The sequence below is a fragment of the Carica papaya genome, chromosome 9, assembly GCF_054855325.1.
Source record: "Carica papaya isolate Zhongbai chromosome 9, ASM5485532v1, whole genome shotgun sequence".
NCBI lineage: Eukaryota > Viridiplantae > Streptophyta > Magnoliopsida > Brassicales > Caricaceae > Carica > Carica papaya.
Window position 1 is genome coordinate 2,729,215 of NC_142317.1, and position 21,792 is coordinate 2,751,006.

Here is a 21,792-nt window from a genome sequence, read left to right on the forward strand (position 1 = left end):
TCCCGATCGTCTCTCCAGTTTCTTCTTCTTGAGCTTCTCTGCTCATTTAGATTTCATACAAATCCCGTTTAGTTTTCCAAAAGAGTATTCATACGCACACATACATTCTTCCTCTAAATATTAACTAGAGTTATATATTAGCGACAAACTATTCAATATGATGCTTGAAGGGTGGTCACTGTGGATGGAGGCAGAGCACACGACGATAATGGTTAGTATCTTGGTTGCAACAGTCACCATATTTGTTGGGTATAAATGGTTGATGAAGATAGCCATGAGAGGTAAGCCACCATTGCCGCCTGGTCCAAGAGGCTTGCCTTTACTAGGAAATCTTCCTTTTGTTGAACCGGATCTTCATATTTATTTTTCCAAATTGTCTAAAAAGTTTGGCCCAATCTTCAAAATTCAAATGGGTACCAAAATCTACGTCGTCATAAACTCAGCTTCATTGGCCAGAAAAATCCTCAAGGAAGATGATGAAATTTTTGCTAACCGTGATCCCCCAGCAGCCGCAATAGCTGAAACATATGGTGGCGGTAACATATTATGGAGGCCAAACGGTCCTGAATGGCGAAACTTGCGCAAGGTTCTTATTCGTGAAATGATGAGCAAGACATATTTTGATGCTTCTTATGGCCTTCGTCGAAGAGAGGTGCGAGAGATGGTGAAGGAAATCTATGCAAAAGTTGGCTCACCCATAAAAGTTCGGAATCATATGTTCTTAATTTCTTTGAATGTAGTAATGGGCATGCTGTGGGGTGCCCCTTTAGATGAAGATAAAAAACATAATGTTGGGTTGGAGCTCGTGCCATTTATAGAGGAGGCGGTTGATCTTTTGGGAAAACCTAATATTTCTGATTTTTTTCCTATCCTTGCCCCGTTGGATTTACAAGGAATTGTATCAAAAATGCTAAAGATCAGATTGCGATTCGATAATATTTTTGAATCAGTGATTGCAATAAAAAAAAGCACGAAGACGAGTAAGGAAAGCAAAGATTTTTTGCAAATTTTGTTGGAGCTTATGCAGCAAGAAGATGAAAAGATGCTATTTTCCATGACTAACATCAAGGCTTTGTTACTGGTAAGTTAAAACTTAATTTATACGTAAATATTTAGATGTTAATAATTTTGTTTATATATATGTACAGGATATTATTTCGGCAACAACAGAGACATCATCAACTACGGTAGAATGGGTAATGACAGAATTATTAAAAAATTCAGATATAATGAAAAAAGTACACGAAGAATTGGAGAGAGTTGTTGGTAATGAAAAGATTGTAGAAGAGTGTGATATAAACCAACTACATTATTTACAGTCTGTAGTGAAAGAAACAATGAGATTACATCCAGTTGGTCCTCTTCTTATCCCGCACAGTCCCAGTGTGTCAACAACTATAGCCGGCTACACCATTCCTAAAGGCTCAAGTGTTTTTATTAATGTTTGGTCAATAATGAGAAATCATGAGACTTGGAAAAATCCACTTAAATTTCAACCTGAGAGATTCTTTGAACATCCAGAAATTGGTGATTATAGAGGAAATAATTTCAATTATCTACCTTTTGGATCAGAGAGGAGAATATGCGCCGGGATTAATTTAGCAGAGAAGATGGTAATGAATGTGTTAGCCACTCTCTTACATTCTTTTGATTGGAAAGTGGAAAATGCTACAAATCTGAATTCATCTGAAAAATTTGGTATCGTAGTGAGAAAATTGGATCCTTTAATGGCGATACCAACTATTAGATTGCCTACTTTAGAGCAATACTATTAAATATGAGAGAATCTATTAAATTATAATAAAAAAATTATGATATAAATTTAGTATAAATAATAAATTATGAACCATGTAGCGGAAATTTCTAAATATGTTTCTAATTGTAAATCGTATTTGAAATATTTGAAATAAAATGCTATTGTTAGTCTCTCGTTTAAAATAAATATACTAAATTTTTCTTTGAGTTTTGCCAATCAACTGAACTGTCTTTCTTAATTAATTAATAAGTAAGACTAGTTATATTTGATAATATCAAAAATAATCTTTGGATGACGAACAATGAAAAAGATCTTGTTAAAGTTTAAGACTACAACAACTGAACTTAAAAAGCAAGATCGGTAGAGCTGCAAAGAAAAAACAGATTAAATATTTAAGAATCTGAAATCGCAACTCTCTACCTCAAGACAATGAAGAAAAAATTTTTTCCCTTAAAAAAAATAAGTCTTTTTTTAGTTTTATTTATTACAGTTCTAAAACTTTGAAATTTTAATTTTTGTATAATAAGACAAAATATAAGTTATTGTAAGCTTATTGAATATATGTATCACTCTATATAAACTTAAAAAGTTATATGTAGAATAAGAACATGCATGCCCATTTTATTATTCCTGTAAATATTAATTAAAATTAGGGTTATATTCTTCGTCGGCAATTATTCTATCCAAACCACCCGACTCAATGCAGTATTCCAAATAAATTTATGGTTTAAGATTCAGTTGATAGGAAACTATGTGCAATGCAAGACAAATTTAGGTTTAGGTTTTTACATACTAAATTTTGCTCATAAAAAATTCACAAAGCTTATATGTATTTTTTATTAATATTATTGTAACGGTCCCGGAAATTAAAAAAAAATAGATAATAACTTAAGTACGGAATCGAAATAAAATGGTTAACATTTACATTCCTTACACAATAATTTAAAAGTACTAAACAACATTACAGAATTCACCATTTTGAAAGAAACACAAGAAATAAGGAAATAAACGGAAAAGAGAAAATATCTAGCATCTACTCGCAATCTTCTTGTGGATCGGGCTCTGAAACCTGATCCTCTTGATCTGAAATGGTTAAATAAAGAATGAGATACACTACCCCAGTAAAGATATCACAGTATATCACCGACATAGAAATAAAGATGAGTATAAAAATAAAAATAATTAATAGAGCACTAAATTTAGCAAATCTATTTATCAATCATAAAATCATTTACCATTCACTTACCACAATTAAATTTATGAAAATAACTTGTACAGATAATAATATCATACGGATCATAATTTCATGTAAGATTAGTAACATAATACATATAATAAATCTATACACATATTCAAATAACCAAACATAACTGTTACCTTTTCACCGGCCTACTAGTATCCATGGAGGCTCATAGGGATGTCCCTACTACACGTGACCCATTTCCTTTAACAATCTCAATTACAGCCCGTCTACATACCTCTTTCAGTATGAGTGCCAAATTATTAAACCTCAATACTCCGTCCGGTATGAGACAACGTTCACGGTAGGGTTTCCTATATACCCGGTCCGTCCACCATCTCCCAGGATATCTAGTAAGGCTGCCGTTCTATCTATTTATTTAATCACACAATTTTTCTGTTTTTCTTTAGTCTCAATTTTCCAAATCAACCATGATCACATAAGCAAACAAACATGCATAAGGGAATACAATCATATCTCAATTTTCCAATCAAACAATAGTCACGTAAGGCAACAATTTATGCATTCAAACCATAAAATTGATAAACCAGATACCATTATACTTTTAGACTGTAAAATAAATCAACAAAAATTAACATAAAACAATTTTCGGTTCGAGCTCCATTAGCAATCCATAATTAATTATGTATATTTATTTAATTTGCATAAATACCGTATTATTATTTATTTATACTTCAATTCTATGATAGAGAATAGGATGAGGGATCCTTACTCGATCTGACGTCCGAAAATCTAAGTTGTTTACTGCGCCAACGAGGGGCCCTAGGTTCCCTGAAGTTTTCTTTGAGAATCGAAATGCGCTAATAGTACCTACAAATGTTACAAACAAACCCAAAATCAGTTCTAGGGCCAACTTAGCCAATTTTAAAATTTCGACACGGCGTCTCCGCCGTGCTCTGGCGACGGCACCCCTGCCCACTGCGGCGGTCCACCTCAGATTGGCTATTTTCGGCCGAATTCAGCTGATTTTGTATCGATCCCTGTGAAAAAATACGTTAAAAGGTCTCGGTTGGCCGAAAAAATACAAAAAATCGAAACTCATCGGTGGCAGGACTCTCCGATGTGGTGGCTCCTTCGGCTCACGTTATGGTTTGGTGTTTTGCTCCAGTCAATCTGTAGAGAAGGACACGGTGATCACAACGGTAGAAAAATTACACAGAACGAGAATAAAAAATGGCCTCATCGGAGGCATTTTGTAAAATTCTCTACGGCGGCGTCGCCGGACTTCGCCAGCATTTTACGGTCAATTGGTGGATCTTTTTGCTCTAATTTGGCCATGAGTGAACTTAAAATTGAATTTCGTGCAAAAAGGAAAGTTTTTTACATTTTTTAGCAGTCGGAAATGGTTTTGGTGTGGCGGCGGTCTGCTCCCCGGCGGCTGGGTCATCTTCTCTGGCGAGGGGGTCTAGCGGCTAGGGTTAGGGTTTGGTGCGGATGGGGATTATTTATATCCGTTCGCTTTTGATCTGAACCGTCCATCGCGTTTGATCTTAACCGTCTGATCGCAATTAAATAGAGAATGAATCTGGACCGTTCATCGCGATCAAATCTGGACCGTCCATCGCAATCCACTCTGGGCCGTCCGATCACATTTGAATCTGACCGTCCGATCATGTTTGGGAGGGAGCGCATCCAGGCCGTCCGTGCACGCGAGAACTGACCTGGGCCGTTCGATCACGGGCATGTGGATCACCTGCGTGGCTTCCCGTGTGGCACTGCATCAGCGTCCGTTACCACGTGACGTGTCCAGGTTTGTCGGGACAGTTGACCGGACGTCCCACGTGGTAAAACTTCTCCAAATTGCACTTTGACCCCTGGTTTCCGATTTTTCTTTCAAAAATATTTCCAGAACTCAAATATTTACCCATTTTTCCCAAAATTATTTTCAATTTCATCATCATTCAATTTTTACTTCATTTTTACCCCAAATAAAATAAAATAAAATACAACAAAATAAAATAAATTAATAAAAAATTATATTTATTAATTATTTAATCACACACAAATTTTTATTTATTTTATTTTATTATTATTTTTTTGTGTGGGTGTTACAACTCTTTCCTTCTTAAAAGAAATTTGGTTTCTCAAATTTGTCTCTCACTCTCAATCAAACAGCTGGGGATATTGGACTCTAAAGTCTGATTCTAGCTCCCATGTAGTCTCACTCGGTGTGTGGTTTTACCATATGACCTTTACAAAGGAAATTTTTCGGTTGCGGAGTAATATGCTCTTTCGATCCACAATGCCGATCGGTACTTCCTCGTAGGACATATCCTCCTAGAGTGGAAGAGGCTCGTGGGCCAAGATATGAGAGGAGTTCGAGTTGTACTTGCGTAGCATGGACACATGAAACACATTATGAACCTTGTAAAGTTCTGGAGGCAGTGTTAGTCTATAGACGGTGGTACCAATTCTATCTAAGATTTCAAATGGTCCAATATATCGGGGCTTCAGTTTTTTCCTCTTACCGAACCTACTAATTCCCTTAAAGGGAGTGACCTTAAGGAACACTCGATCACCTTTCTCAAATTTCAAATTCCTCATCCGGGTGTCCGCATAGCTCTTCTGCCTGCTCTGAGATGTTTGAATGTTCTTCCTGATCTTAACTATTTTGGATGTAGTCTCATCTACCAGATTTGGGACGAACAGTTTTCTATTGCCCACTTCTTCTCAACAAATCGGCAATCTACATGGGCGCCCATATAATGCCTCATACGGGACCGTGCCAATACTCACTTAGTAACTGTTGTTGTAGGTGAACTCTATCAGGGGTAAATGGTTATCCCAATGGCCCTCAGAGTCAAAGACACAAGCTCGGAGCATATCCTCAAGTGTACGGATTGTCCTTTTTGATTGTCCATCGGTCTGATGGTGGAATGCAGTACTAAGGGATAGCTTCGTTCCCATGGCTTGCTGAAACCTATACCAAAATCGAGAAGTGAACCTGGGGTTCCTGTCGGACACTAAACTACTGACACTCTATGTAATATGATTATTTTTCAGATATACATTCTTACTAACTTGTCCAAAGGATCGGTCATCTTGATGACCAAAAAGTAGAAAAACTTGGTAAGCCGATTAACAATTACTCAGATGACATCATGTCCTGAGCGTGCCTTAGTTAATCTTATCATGAAGTCCATGGTGATATGTTCCCACTTCCATTTCGGGATCGGTAATGGCTGAAGTAGCTCGCCTGGGTGTTGATGCTCTGTCTTAATATGCTGACATACCAAATATTTAGAAACAAAGTCAGCTATATCTCTTTTCATCCCGTTCTATCAAAATCGGGATCGCATACTTTGGTATATTTTAGTGCTTCTAGGATGCATAATAAACTTTAAGTTATGAGCCTCTGTCATAATGTTCATTTTTAACTCACTGTCACCTGAAACACACACCCTGTCCTGGAATATGAGCAACCCATTGGCGGAGACTCGAAATTCTGAGCTAACTCCCTGTTTTGCATCTCTCTTGAGGGCTACTAGGGTGGAATCGGCAGACTGAACTTCCTTTATTCTTTGAATTAACTTAGGCTGAACGGTCAAGTGACCCAAACATGTGACTCTCCTCAGGTCCTGAAGCAGTACCTGTTGTGTGACCCCAATCTGCTTACATTATGAAACCATTGAATGGGCTAACGTACCTACATTTTTTCTGCTGAGTGCATCGGCTACCACGTTGCCTTTACTCGGGTGATATAAGATATCACAATTATAGTTTTTAAGAAGTTCTATCCACCTTCTCTGACGTGTGTTGAGATCCTTTTGAGTGAATATGTGTTTCAAACTCTTGTGATCGGTATAGATCTGAAAGGTCTCTCCATATAAATAATAGTGCAAAGTCTTCAAGGTGTGTATGATTGTGGCAAACTCTAAGTCATGGGTGGGATAGTTTCTCTCATGATTCTTCAACTGTCTAGACCCATAGGCTATGACCTTCTTATGCTGCATCAAAACACAACCCAGGCCTAGGCAGGAGACATCACTGTAAATTATAGATCCCCCCGATCCACTCGGTAATGCCAACATAGGTGCAGTAGTCAACTGCTTCTTTAGCTCTAAAAAACTTCTTTCACAGTCCTCGTTCCACTCAAACTTGACATTATTCTTTGTGAGCCGAGTCAAAGGAGCAGCTAGACTAGAAAACTCTTCTACAAACTGCGATAATAACCCACCATCCTTAAAAAGTTACAGATCTCCTTAACTGATGTCAATTTTTTCCAGCCGAATACTGCTTCATCCTTTAATATGATGTGTCTAAGGAAGGTGGTCTACTCAAGCCAGAATCCACACTTACTCAGCTTTGCATACAACTTATTCTATCTAAGAACCTGCAAAACTTGAGTCAGATGATAAACGCGTTCATCTATGCTTTTTGAATAAATCAGAATGTTATCAATGAACATAATAACAAACGGATCTAGGAATTGTCTGAAAACCCTGTTCATCAAGTCCATGAAGATGGTTGGGGCGTTGGTTAGAGCAAATGACATGACCAGGAACTCATAATGTCCGTATCTGGTTCGAAATGCTGTTTTGGAGATATCTTCTACCCTTATTTTTACCTGATGGTAACCTAAACGCATGTCTATTTTGGAGAAGACCTGGGCACCCTGTAACTGATCGAAGAGGTTATCAATCCTGGGGAGGAGATACTTGTTCTTGATTGTGACTCTATTCAAACCTCTATAATCAATACATAACCTCAATGTCCCATCTCTCTTTCTGGCAAAGGTGACTCTGACACCTCAAGGGGACACACTATATCGGATAAACCCACTGTCTTGCAATTCAGTGATCTGTTTCCTCAATTCCTCCATCTCAACACGGCTCATGCGGTAAGGAACGACTGAAATGGGCTGGGTGTCTGGCTGAAGGTCTATTGTGAATTCGACTTCTCTTTCCACTGGTAGTCCAGGTAATTCATATGAAAACACATATGGAAAGTCTTTGACTACCGAAATTCCTTGAATACAAATCTCTTTCTTGGGTTTGCCTAATTAAAGAAAACAACAGGGTTAAAGTACTTAATAATAAGAAAATTTACCGTGAGGGAAAAAAAAAGCTAAATGATTTTTATTAATTTGTAAATGGCTCCTCATTAAGAGGATTGAATATAACCTTCTTGCTAAAGTAATCTACGGTAGCGTAATATGCCGCTAGCCAGTTCATTCATAAAATTACATCAAAGTCTCTTGTGTCTAATTCTATTAGGTCCATACTCAATTTTCTATCTGCTATATTTATGACACAGACTCTGTATATAGCTTCTCTCAATAGTGTCATACTCCCAGCAGTAGACACAAACAATACAGAATCAAGTTCATCAAGTAATACATTAAATTTTGATACAAAAATAGGTTAAACAAATGAATGTGATGCACTAATATCAATCAAAATATGAGCAAGATAGTTATAGATAGTGTACATATCTTGTACCATGTTCGGGTTAGCTTCTGCATCATGCTGGGTGAGATTGTAAACTCTACCTTATTTATGAGGTCTTCCCTAATTCTGGTTTTTTGGGCACTCCTTCGCATAATGTTGGACACTACCACATATGCGACAGGTGTTATTGAGGCGATAGCAGGATCGGTCCCCATGATCCCTGCCACAATGCTGACAGATCTTACCGCATCCTGTCACTGGAGCTTGAGGGGGAGCCTGGATCACCGGTCTAAGCCTCTTGTTCTGTTGAACAGGCGCAGTAGGTGCTAGTCTGCGGGATGAAGTTGAGGGTTAAAGGTTTCATACTGCCTGAGAGAGGGTACATAAGCTCCTCTCCACTACCTGTGCCTTGGCCAGAACGGCCGAATAAATCCTGAGCTCCAGCACAAACAAATGATGTCTGATCTCTGGGTGGAGACCCCACTCGAACCTTCTAGCCTTCCTTCCTTCATCCAACAATATCTCAGTGGAATATCGGCCCAACTCTAGAAACTTGCGAGCATACTCTGACACAGTCATGTTTCCCTAGACTAACTGTACAAACTTCATCTCTTTCAAATGTCGAAGATGCTCTAGAAGGTATTCTGCACGAAAAGCCGCCAGGAACTCTTTCCAAGTAACTGGCAGGTAGGGTGGTCTGTTTGAGTTCCCACCAGCGGTCTGTTTCTCTCACTAGCATGTAGGTAGCAAGGGTGACTTTCTGTTTGGGAGTCACTCCCAGGGTCTTGAAAGCCTTCTCTGTCTCTGCTAACCAGTACTTGACATCTTCAAAAGAGGATCCCACTGCAAAAGAAGATGAGTTTGATCTATTATACCCCTTTATATAGCCTAGTCAATCATGGGAGGAGCTGGGTCCCGTGGAAGAGGGACTAGGCCATGCTGAGGATAGACTGGGTGGCCCTACGGTGGTACTTGCTGATACGGTGGGGGCACCAGATTGTACTATGGTAGTGCCGGGTGGTACTGTGGCTGGAGCACCAGATCATACTGTGGTGGTGCCGGTTGATACTGTGGAGGGGTAAGGTCGTACCGGGGTAGCTCGAGATCCTCTCGTTGCAGGGGTGGCTCAACCTGTGGTAGTGGAGGAGGGTCAGGTAGCTCCCTCCTTTCCTCCCGGCCCTGCTAGGCAGCATTGAGTCTCTCTAGCATCTCAAATATTCGGTCAACATCTTTTTTAAGCGAGTCATCCCGGGCTGCTCGGTTTAGTGGGATTCTTTCTTTCCTCATCTATCTATTCTTACATTTCACAATGAGCGGTTGAGTGATAATCCATTGTTTTAGTGTTCCCTAAGAATTTCGTATAAGGAATGAGTCTGAGGAATGCGGCTCTGGTACCAGCTGTAATAGTCCCAAAAATATAAGGAAAATAGATAATAACTTAAGTACAGAAGCGAAATAAAAGGGTTAAGGTTTATATTCTTTACACAATAACTTAAAAGTACTAAACAACATTAAGAAATTCACTCTTTTGAAAGAAACACAAAAAATAAGGAAATAAACAGAAAAGAGAAAATATATAGCATCTACTCGCAATCTTCTTATGGATCGGGCTTTGGAACCTGATCCTCTTGATTTGAAATGGTTAAATAAAGAATGAGGTACACTACCCCAGTAAGGATATCACAGTATATCACCGACACAGAAATAAAGGTAAGTATAAAAACAAAAACAATTAAAAGAGCACTAAATTTAGCAAATCTATTTATCAATCATAAAATCATTTACCATTCACTTACCACAATTGAATTTATGAAAATAACTTGTGCAGATAATAATATCATACAGATCATAATTTCATGTAAGATTAGCAACATAATACATATCATAAATCTATACACATATTTAAATAACCAAACAATAACTATCACCTTTTTACCAGCCTAATAGTATCCATGGAGGTTCATAGGGATGTCCCCGCTACACGTGACCCATTTCCTTTAACAATCTCAATTACGGGCTGTCCCCATACCTCGTCCAGTATGAGCACTAAATTATTAAACCTCAATATCTCGTCTGGTATGTGAGTGAAGCAGGTCGTCTCCATACCCCATCCGGTATGAGCGTCAAATTACCAAGTCTCCATACCCCATCCGGTATGCGACAACATTCACGGTAGAGTTCTCTATATACCCGGTCTGTCTACCATCTCTCAAGATATCTAGTAAGGGTATCGTTCCATCTGTTTATTTAATCATATAACTTTTCCGTTTTCCTTTACTCTCCATTTTCCAAATCAACAATGATTACATAAGTAAACAAACATGCATAAGGGAATCCAATCATATCTCAATTTTTCAATCAAATAGTAGTCACGTAAGGCAGCAATTTTTGCATTCAAACCATAAAATTGATAAACTAAATACTATCATACTTTTAGACTGTAAAATAAATCAACAGAAATTAACAGAGAACAATTTTCGGTTTGGGCTGCATTAGCAATCTGTAATTAATTTTGTATATTTATTTAATTTGCACAAATATCATATTATTATTTATTTAGACTTCAATTATATGATAGGAAATAGGATGAGAGATCCTTACTCGATTTGACGTTCGAAAAGATAAGCTGTTTACCGCATCTACGGGGGATTCCTGAGTTTCCTGAATTTTTCTTCGGGAATTAAAATGCACTAATAGTACCTACAAATGTTCCAAATAAACCCAAAATCAGTCCCAGGGCCCACTCGACCAATTTTGAAATTATGGCACAACGGCTCCTCCGTGCTCCGGCGACGGTGCCACCGCCCGCGGCAACGGTCCGCTTCAGGCCATTTTCGATCGATTTTGCATCGATCTCTGCAAGAAAACACATTAAGGGGTCTCGATTGTCTGAAAAAATACAAAAAACTGAAACTCACCGGCGGCGGAGCTCTTTGGTGCGGCGGCTCCTCCGACTCACATTGCGATTGGATGTTTTGCTCCGGTCAACCTGTAGAGAATGACACGGTGATCATAACGGTGGAAAAATTATATAGAACGAAAATCGGGAAGGGCCTCATCGGAGGCGTTTTATGAAATTCTCTGCGGCGGCATCGCCGGGCTTAGCCGGCGTTTTTTAGCCAATTGACGGGTCTTTTTGCTCCAATTTGGCTATGAGTGAGTTTAAAATTTAATTTCGTGCAAAAAAAAAGTTTTTACCTTTTTTGGCGGTCGGAAAGGGTTTCGGATGCTGTAGCGGGTGGCGGTGGTCTGCTCCCCAACGGCTAGGTCGTGGGGTCTGGCGGCTAGGGTTAGGGTTTGGTGCGAATGATGGTTATTTATATCCGTCCGCTTTTGATCTGGGCCGTCCATCGCGTTTGATCTGGACCGTTCGATCGCGATTAAACAGGAAGTGAATCTGGACCGTTCATCGCGATCCACTCTGAACCGTCCGATCGTATTTGAATTTTGCTGTTCGATTGCATTTGAGAGGGAGCACATCCAGGCCGTCCGTGCGTGCAGGAACACACCTGGGCCGTTCGATCGCGGACACGCGAATCGCCCGCATGGCTTCCCGCATGGAACCGCGTCACTGTTCGTTGTCACGTGGCGTGTCCTGGTTCGTCGGGGCTGCTGACCGGACGTCCCACGTGGCAGAACTTTTTCAAATTGCACTTTAACTTCTGGTTTCTAATTTTTTTTTCAAAAATATCTTAAGAATTCAAATTTTTATCCAATTTCTCCAAAATAGTTTCCAAGTTCATCCTTATTCAATTTTTAATTCATTTTTATCCCAAATAAAATAAAATAAAATACAACAAAATAAAATAAAATAATAAAAAATTATATTTATTAATTATTTAATTACACATAAATTTTTATTTATTTATTTTATTATTTTTTTTGTAGGTGTTACAACCATATATATATATATATATATATATAATGAGGCCCTTAAAATTAAGTTAACGAAGAATTAGAGAGAGAGAGAGGTGTTGACAATGAAAAGATTTTAGAAAATTTTGATACAAACCAACTTCATTATTTATTTATAGTCAAATGTGAAAGAAACGATAAGATAATATCCAGTTGTCATCTGCTTATAAATATGAATAAGGAGGTTGACGCACAACTGGTACATACTGCATTGAAATCGAAAGCTGAAGACCGATCGGAATTTGGGTTTGTGGTGGACGACTGCAGAGAAATACTGGAGAAAAGAGGAAGCATTTGTGTAAACTGTGTCCATAGGAGTTGCAACAAGGCTTTGTCCACTCTACATGCGTGTATCCTGATTTTCATGTATGGATGGGTCTGTTACAAGTTATTTATGATCTTAATAATATTTGGCCATTTAAAAATATATATATATATATGAATTGGGATTAATTTATCTCTTATTTGTATATATAGATATATATTGTGTATATATTATATATGATTTAATATATTATCAGTTATATAATATGTGTGACTTCTTAGACATATGTTAATTAAGTTTTTAATTTATATTTATTATTTTGGTCATTTCGGTGTCTAACATATATTTTACTAGAACTAGTAACTTTTATTTTTAAAATAACATTATTTTTTATATTTATTTTCATCAAACTTATAATAATTTCTTTACTCAAAAACACTTTCAATGAACAAATATTTCAACAGTATTTTATAAGATATTGTAAATTCAAACTAACTGGGTATTTTTTACTTTATTCGTTAAAAAATTGTATTATTACCTAATATACTACTTAAATAAATAAATTAATTTAAATCATTTTTACCCTAAAAAAGATTGATTTTTCACTAAAGCTCTCAAATTTGAAAATTTTAATTTTTATATAGCAGGGAAAAGTACAAGTCCTTGTCAGCTTTACACAAGGAAACAAAAAATACAACACTCCAAAGTGTTCTATTTCGAAGGAGCAATAATGGCCTTATATTACTTATCTTCATTGAAGATTTTCAGAAGAAGTCTTCCAAGGTACATATTATTAAATATATATAGACTCAAGAGTATATTAGAGATAAATGTAACTGGAGCTGTGTGTATATATGTGTATAGAGGTGTATAGCTGCCAAATTGATGATGATTAGACACATCACATAACTGAAGTTAGATTAAAGCTAACCGTAGTCAGATGTTGGTTAGTATAATTAGCTGTAATTAATAATTGTTAGAGTGATTAGTTTCAATTAGTGGATAATTAAACTTGATTACCTTCATCTGTATAAGTACTGTAAAGGTGATTGATGCAAAGCAGCTTTCATTTTTGATTATAACAAACAAGGTCTCTCTCTCTCTCTCTGCTCTCCCGATCGTCTCTCCAGTTTCTTCTTCTTGAGCTTCTCTGCTCATTTAGATTTCGTACAAATCCCGTTTAGTTTTCCAAAAGAGTATTCATACGCACACATACATTCTTCCTCTAAATATTAACTAAAGTTATATATTAGCGACAAACTATTCAATATGATGCTTGAAGGGTGGTCGCTGTGGATGGAGGCAGAGCACACGACGATAATGGTTAGTATCTTGGTTGCAACAGTCACCATATTTGTTGGGTATAAATGGTTGATGAAGATAGCCATGAGAGGTAAGCCACCATTGCCGCCTGGTCCAAGAGGCTTGCCTTTACTAGGAAATCTTCCTTTTGTTGAACCAGATCTTCATATTTACTTTTCAAAATTGTCTAAAAAGTTTGGCCCAATCGTCAAAATCCAAATGGGTACCAAAATCTACATCGTCATTAACTCAGCTTCATTGGCAAGACAAGTCCTCAAGGAAGATGATGTAATTTTTGCTAACCGTGACCCCCCAGCCGCCGGACTAGCTCTCACATTTGGTGGTCTTGACATATTATGGAGGCCAAATGGTCCTGAATTCCGATATTTGCGCAAGATTCTTGTTCGCGAAATAATGAGCAAGGCATTCTTTGATGCTTCTTACGGCCTTCGTCAAAGAGAGGTGCGAGAGATGGTGAAAGAAATCTATGCAAAAGTTGGCTCACCCATAAAAGTTGGGGATCAGCTGTTCGTAACTTCTTTGAATGTAGCAATGAGCATGTTATGGGGTGCCTCTTTGGATGAAGAAAAGAAAATTAGTGTAGGGTTGGAGTTCAAGCAAGTTATAGAGGAGATAGTTGACCTTTTGGGTAAACCTAATATTTCTGACTTCTTTCCAGTCCTAGCTCCGTTGGATTTACAAGGAATTGTATCAAAAATGTTGAAACTCAGATCATGGCTAGATAGGATTTTCGAATCAGTAATTGCAATAAAAACGAAAGTTGATGGAGAAAGCACGGGGACAAGTAACGAAAATAAAGACTTTTTGCAAATTCTGTTGGAGCTTATGCAGCAGGAAGATGAAAAGATGCTACTTTCCAAAGCTGACATCAAAGCTTTGTTTGTGGTAAGTTAAGGCTTAATTTATACATATATGTTTATATGTTAATGGTTTTGCTTATTTACACATGCAGAATGTTATTACGGGAACAACAGATACATCATCGAGTACCATAGAATGGGCACTAGCAGAGCTACTAAAAAATTCAGATATTATGAAGAAAGTACACGAAGAATTGGAGAGAGTTGTTGGCAATGAAAAAATTGTAGAAGAGTGTGATATAAACCAACTACATTATTTACAGTCTGTAGTGAAAGAAACAATGAGATTACATCCAGTTGTTCCTCTACTTGTCCCTCACAGTCCCAGTATTTCAACAACTATAGCTGGCTACAACATTCCTAAAGGCTCAAATGTTTTTATTAATGTTTGGTCAATAATGAGAGATCCTAAGGCTTGGAAAAATTCACTTGAATTTCAGCTGGAGAGATTCTTAGAACATCCAGAAATTGGTGATTACAGAGGAAATAATTTCAACTATCTTCCTTTTGGATCAGGGAGAAGAATATGTGCCGGGATTAACTTAGGAGAGAAGATGGTAATGTATGTGCTAGCTACTCTCCTACATTCTTTTGATTGGAAAGTAGAAGATGTTACAAACTTCAATTTGTCCGAAAAATTTGGTATTGTATTGAGAAAAATGGATCCCTTAGTAGCTATACCAACTACTAGATTGCCTACTTTAGAGCAATATTTTTAAAACTTAAATATTCGGTTTGAGTTGAGTAGTTATTGTTAAATGTGATAGAACCCGTTAATGATATGAATTTGGTGTAAATAATAAATTTTAGAGCATATAGTAAGGATATTTATTATTCTTGTCTTATTTAAAATAAGTGTACTAAATCTTTCTTATAGTTATTATTAACTAATTATCTTACCTTTGTTAATTATGTAATAAATACCCTAAAGGAAAAAAAATTACCCTTAAAAAAATAAGTTTTTTTTTTAAAAATTTTATTTTTTACAGTTCTAAAATTTAGAAAAATTAATTTTTGTATAAAATTATTGTCAGCTTAATCTGAAAAATTAATATTTTCTATAATTGAGAAGGAAAGAAAAAATTAAGGACCAATGACGGCCTTGTATTTCTTACCTTCATACTACAGCTTACACGAGGTCTTGAAAGGTAGGCTTGCACTGTAAATACCATAAATAAAGACTCAAAACATGCACGCCCACATTTGCTATTCCTATAGATATTAAGTAAAGTTAGGGATGACAATCTTGGTCAAAATCTATTCTACCCAAACCACCAAAACCTGACGCAAATAAGTTTACAGTTTTGAATCAGAATGGGTTCGATTGATAGGGATTAATGTGTGTTGAATATTATTATTTATTTACTTACGTTTATCCTATTTCAATTGTCTTAGTCTTTAGCACGTGTACTAATTTGGTACTCAGAAGATGTAGACTTTTTCGTTTTTTTAAGATATTTGAGTAATAATAGAAGGTAGTGGTCTGTTACCTTATTTTAATGGTTTTTACCGTTAGAAAAACTCTATTTAAAGAGCTCACCTACTGAATGCAAGGTGTGAGATTACAGCTTATTGAATAACGTCTAAGATTCATTCACTCTACTTTAGCTCATAACAATTTCTGTTTTCTGCTTCAGTTTTATTAGTGGTATTAGAGTCACGGGTTGGTTTTAAGAGTGAATAATTGAGACAAAGAAAGAGAGTGATGTGAGATGAGAGTGATACAACAATATCCTTATTTTTGCAGCCGCAAATCAATGGCGACTGAGACTTATATTTAACCAGTAATTCCTCACTTCGATAGTCATTATAATCATTAGAGCATGCTAATGGAGAATTTTCTCAGATCCGAAGAGTACTAACAAATCGTCTCTGTACGAATTTCTAAACCAACAACTGGTGTAATACCCCAACTTGAAATTTGACCCGAGATTAATTTTAAAATTTCAAAAAAATGTATAAAAATATAATTTTAAAATTAATAAATTTTTAATTAAAGTAAAATTAAGAAAAAAATAGGTTGAGTGTGAAATTGAAAATAATTTTGAAAAAAATGAATGAAAATTTGGGTTCGGATAGTGTTTTTGAAAAAACAAAATCAGAAACTGGTGGTCAAAACGTAATTAAAAAAAATTGTGCTATGTAAGACCACCCAATCAGCAGTCTCGACGAACCGGAGTGTGCCGTGTGGTAAGGCACATTGACTCGATGCCACGCGGGAGGCCACACTTGCAATCCGTGTGCTCACGATCGGACAGTCCGGATGTATTCCAGCGCGCGTGGACGGTCCAGATCTGTTTCCTCCTTATGCGCGATCAGACGATCGTGATTAAATACGATGAACGGTTCAGATTCATTCCATCTTTAAACATGATTGGATGGTTGACATCCAATAACAATGAACGATCAATATTCATTTATTCTTTAAATGCAATCGGACAGTCGATATCAAACGCGATGAACAGTACAGATCTAAGCGAGACGGGTATAAATATCTTGCATCATACTAAATCCAAACCCTAGTTGTCATCCTCCCACCGGAGAAGAATAACTAGTCACCGGAGAAGAAGAACCAGTCGCCAGAGAAGGGAGCCGACTGCCGCCGGCCGCCGCATCGGAGCCACCTCCAACCACTAAAAAAAGTAAAAATTCTACTGTCCGCTCAAAATTTGATTCCGAACACCCCCATGGCAAAATCAGAGTAAAAAGAACGGCGGATGAGATAGAAATTGTGGGCAAAACCAGAAACCGCATCTGATGAGCCCCTTCTTGTTTCCCGTTTCATGCATTGTGTTCACCGTTTTGTTTTCTACAAGTTGACCAAAGAAAAAACCCACCAGCGAAGGTGAGCCGGTAAAGCCGCCACACCGAAAAATTATGCCGTCGGTAGGTTTTTATTTTTTGACTTTTTTCGACCAACCAAGGTCCCCTAACGTGTTTTCTATCAGGGATGAGTATAAAACTAGTCAAAACTAGTCAAAACCGGCCGAAAATGGCTAGGCTGAGGCAAACTGCCACTGCGGTCAGCAGTGCTGTCGCCTGAGCACGGCTGTGCCGCTGTGCCAGAATTTTGAAATTGGTTGAAAAAATTTTTTAACACCGATTTTAGATTTTTGGGAGTACTTTTAAGTACGTGAAGCGTGTTTTAATCTACGCATAAAAATTCAAGAAACCTAGGGACCGCCAGTAAGCGTAGTAGAAAGTTCAGTGTTTTGGACACTAATTCAGGTAAGAATCCCTCATCTTATTCTCATTTATGGAATTGAAATTTAATAATCGACAATATAATATTTTATATAATTTAGAAAATTTTGAGAATAATTGCAAGTTACCAATGGAGACGAAAACCGGTTAGTCATTTATTTGTTGTCCTACTTAACTGATGGTTGAATTTACAACTTCAAATATATGATGATATATTGGAATGATTAATTGATTCAATTGTGCTTCCTTAATATATATATTGCTTGTCTTGCGTGATTTACGGTTGATTTGTGAAATTAAAAATTAATATGCAAACAAAAAATTGATTGGTCACGTGAATTAATGAATGATAGCCTTACTGGATATCTTGTGAGATGGTGGACGGATCGGGTACATAGAGAACTTTTCCGTGAACGTTGCCTCATACCAAACGAGATATCGAGGAATAGTATTTTTGACGCTCATACCGGATGGGGTATGGAGACGGCTTTATTCACCCTTATACCAGACGGGGTATTGAGGAATAGTATTTTTGGCACTCATACCGAACGAGATATGGGGATGGCCGTTAAGTTGAAAATATTGAATATTGGTTCGCTCGTGGTGAGACATCTCTATGCACCCCCAAGGATATCAGTAGGCAAATAAAAATGGAAAGTTATTGTTCTTGCTCTCTTGAATATGAGGTTAGAATGTTATTTGAGTTATTATCTCTATATATCGATTTTAAAAATCTCGCAACGGTAAATATATACAATATATGATTTTCCTTATGATAAATGAATTTAGTTAAATCAAGAGCTCTATTAATTGTTTTTATAATTTTTACCAACCTTCAGTTTATGTATCAGTAAGTAGTGTGATATTCTTACTGGGTTAGTGTAGCTCACCCATTTATTAACTATTTCAGATCAAGAGGATCAAGGCCCACATCCCGATCAACAAGAGGGTTGTGAATAGTTCACCACCCGGACTCCCTTCAAAAGCTAATTGAACTCGTCTTAGAATACTCAGTTATTGGCTTTGTTTATTTTTTTTATTTTTGTAATTTTTTTTAGAAGAGACATTCTCGTAGCCTTATTAGGCATTCTAAATTATTGTGTAGGGAATATAAACTCTAAATTCTATTATTTCGCTTCCGTATTTAATTTATGACTTTATTTTCTTTTAGATTCCGAGCCTTTATAACTGATACAACAATAACTAATACACAAATAACTGAATTAGAAGTGCGATGGTTAAAGGATCTCAAGGCGAAGAACTATCTTTTCCAAGCAATTGATCGCTCAATCTTGGAAACTATTCTTTTGAAAGAAACCTCTAAGCAGATTTGGGACTTCATGAAAAAGAAATATCAAAGATCAACAAGAGTAAAAATGCAGCAGCTTTAAGCACTTCATTCGGAGTTTGAAACTCTACAAATGAAATTCGGAGAGTTAGTTTCAGACTATTTTTCACGGGTGATGACAATAGTAAACAAAATGCGAATTTACGGTGACAAGATAGAAGAAGTTACAATTGTTGAAAAGATTCTTCGAACTATGGCACCAAAATTTAATTTTATGGTTTGTGCCATAGAAGAATCTCATGATATTGATATGTTTGCACTTGATGAGTTACAAAACTCTTTGTTGATACATGAACAAAATATTAATCAACAAGAAAAGGAAGAGCTAGCATTGAAGGCCTCAACAGAAAATCATTCAACAGATAATCGAACTGGAGGTCGATGCAGCAGTAGAGGAAATAACAGAGGCAAAGCCAGAGTTAAATGCAGTAATAATCAACAAGGACAACACCAAGAAAATTAGTTTCAAAGAAAAGGAAGGGGACAAGGTGGCTACAACTCAAAATCATTAGACAAATCCAGAATTTAATGTTATAGATGCCATAAATATGGTCATTATAAGTCAGAATACCGAACAAATTTGTCCAAAGTACATGGAGAAGAATCTAACTTTGCAGAAAAAAAAAAGAAAAAAGAGATATCATTATTTATCGTTTGTCACATGAAGGAAGAAACTAACAAGAATTTATGGTATCTTGACATAGGTTGCTCTAATCATATGAGTGGAGATAAGTCAGTTTTCTCCACTCTTGATGAATCTTTTTTGGATAATGTTAAGTTTGGAAACAACTCTAAAGTTGCAGACATGGGAAAAGGGTAGATACTAATTTAAACTAATGGAGATTTTACTCATATAATTTCAAACGTTCTTTTTCTTCCTGATTTGAAGACCAAACTTTTAAGCATTAGTCAGTTACAAGAGAAGGATTATGAAATTTATATAAAAGGTGGAGTTTGCAGAATTCAATATGCTAAATTGGGCTTAATTGCTCATGCCAGGATGACCAGAAATAGGATGTTCCCTCTTTATCTCCATAATATTCATCATTCATGTTTTTCAACAAAAGTAAAGGATATGGCATGGCTATGGCACATTCGTTATGGGTATTTGAATTTTGGTGGACTAAGGACACTTCATCAAAAGAAGATTGCGGTCGGGCTTCCTCAAATTATTGTATCCCTTTATGAAATTTGTGAAAATTGTGTTGTTAGCAAGAAACACCGCAATCTCTTTCCACAAGGTAAATCATGGAGAGAATTGGTTCATTCAGATCTCTGTGGACCAATAAAACTGAGTTCCAGCGATGGTAAAATATATTTTATAACCTTTGTTGATGATTTTAGTCGAAAAATATGTGTTGATTTTTTACAGGAAAAATATGAAGCATTTAAAGCATTTAAAACTTTAAAGTACTTGTTGAGAAAGAAATTGGTAGCCCAATAAAAGCTCTTCGCACTGATCGTGGAGGAGATTTTATTTCACAAGAATTTATGAGCTTTTGTGAGAACAATGGAGTCAAGAGGCAACTTACAATAGCTTACACACTGTTCGATGTAAGGATTTCATTTAAAATAGAAATCTATTTGAAATAAAGCTTCAAACAGAGAGGTGGCAGAATGCATATAGAACACCGACATGCATGTGATTTAGGATTGTTTTAAATTATGTATTTAAAGTTTGTTTTTGGTTAGAATTCGAATTATATTTTTTGAGTAGGACTCTAATTTAATTATGTGTATAAATACCACTTCAAATCAATAAATAAAGTTAAGTTCTTTTCTCTCAAAAAATTTCTGGAGTTTAAGAGAAACAAGAAAACAGAGGACTCCGCATACGCATACTCTTTTTTTTTACCTTCTCTATCTCTCTCTAAACTCTCTCTCTAAAATTATAGCAAAAATTGTGATCGTTTTTTATTCAAAATCTACAAGTGGTATCAGAGCTGTATGATCTTAAAGGATCTGTAAGAAGAAATCGAAAAAACAAAATACAGAACGGCAACAAACCCAACTGGCACACTAAATCCTCCTCTATTTATAGGAGAAAATTATCATGTATGGACAATAAAGATGGAGATGTATCTGCGAGCCCACAGCCTGTGGAAGGTCGTAGAAGACGATGCAGAACCAGCATCAATGAAAGATGATGCAACCGTAAACCAACTAAAGATGTATGAAGAAGACATCTCTAAGAATCCTCGGGCTCTGTCTTGTTTGCATACGGCAACATCAGATTCGGTCTTCTCCAGAATAATGAACTTGAGAAACCCAAAGCAAGTATGAGACAAATTGAAGGAGGAGTTTGAAGGTGATGAAAGAATCAAGATGGTGAAAGTTCTGAATCTAAGAAAGCAATTTGAAACACTGAAGATGGCAGAGGCAGAAACCGTAAAGGAGTATGCCTCAAAACTACTTGATACAGTAAACAAGATTAGATTGCTTGGAGAAGACTTCGAAGATATAAAAGTAG

The 21,792-nt window shown here is 36.6% G+C and overlaps 3 protein-coding genes across 3 annotated transcripts; all 3 read left to right on the forward strand.

Moving 5' to 3' along the window:
* LOC110823251 (geraniol 8-hydroxylase-like) lies at window positions 1-1,942 on the forward strand. The gene is made up of 2 exons (XM_022053602.2): window positions 1-1,081; window positions 1,149-1,942. The coding sequence occupies exons 1-2, from the start codon at window positions 158-160 to the stop codon at window positions 1,773-1,775; spliced, it is 1,551 nt and encodes a 516-aa protein (XP_021909294.2). The 5' UTR covers window positions 1-157; the 3' UTR covers window positions 1,776-1,942.
* Window positions 1,943-13,630: 11,688 nt separating this feature from the next.
* Window positions 13,631-15,604, forward strand: LOC110823414 (geraniol 8-hydroxylase-like). The gene is made up of 2 exons (XM_022053788.2): window positions 13,631-14,795; window positions 14,863-15,604. The coding sequence occupies exons 1-2, from the start codon at window positions 13,857-13,859 to the stop codon at window positions 15,487-15,489; spliced, it is 1,566 nt and encodes a 521-aa protein (XP_021909480.2). The 5' UTR covers window positions 13,631-13,856; the 3' UTR covers window positions 15,490-15,604.
* Window positions 15,605-19,455: 3,851 nt separating this feature from the next.
* On the forward strand, window positions 19,456-20,731 carry LOC148239722 (uncharacterized). Its single transcript, XM_088211546.1, has 4 exons — window positions 19,456-19,750; window positions 20,027-20,138; window positions 20,322-20,563; window positions 20,667-20,731. Exons 1-4 carry the CDS (start codon window positions 19,456-19,458, stop codon window positions 20,729-20,731), a joined length of 714 nt encoding a protein of 237 aa, XP_088067672.1.
* The last annotated feature ends 1,061 nt before the right edge of the window (window positions 20,732-21,792 follow it).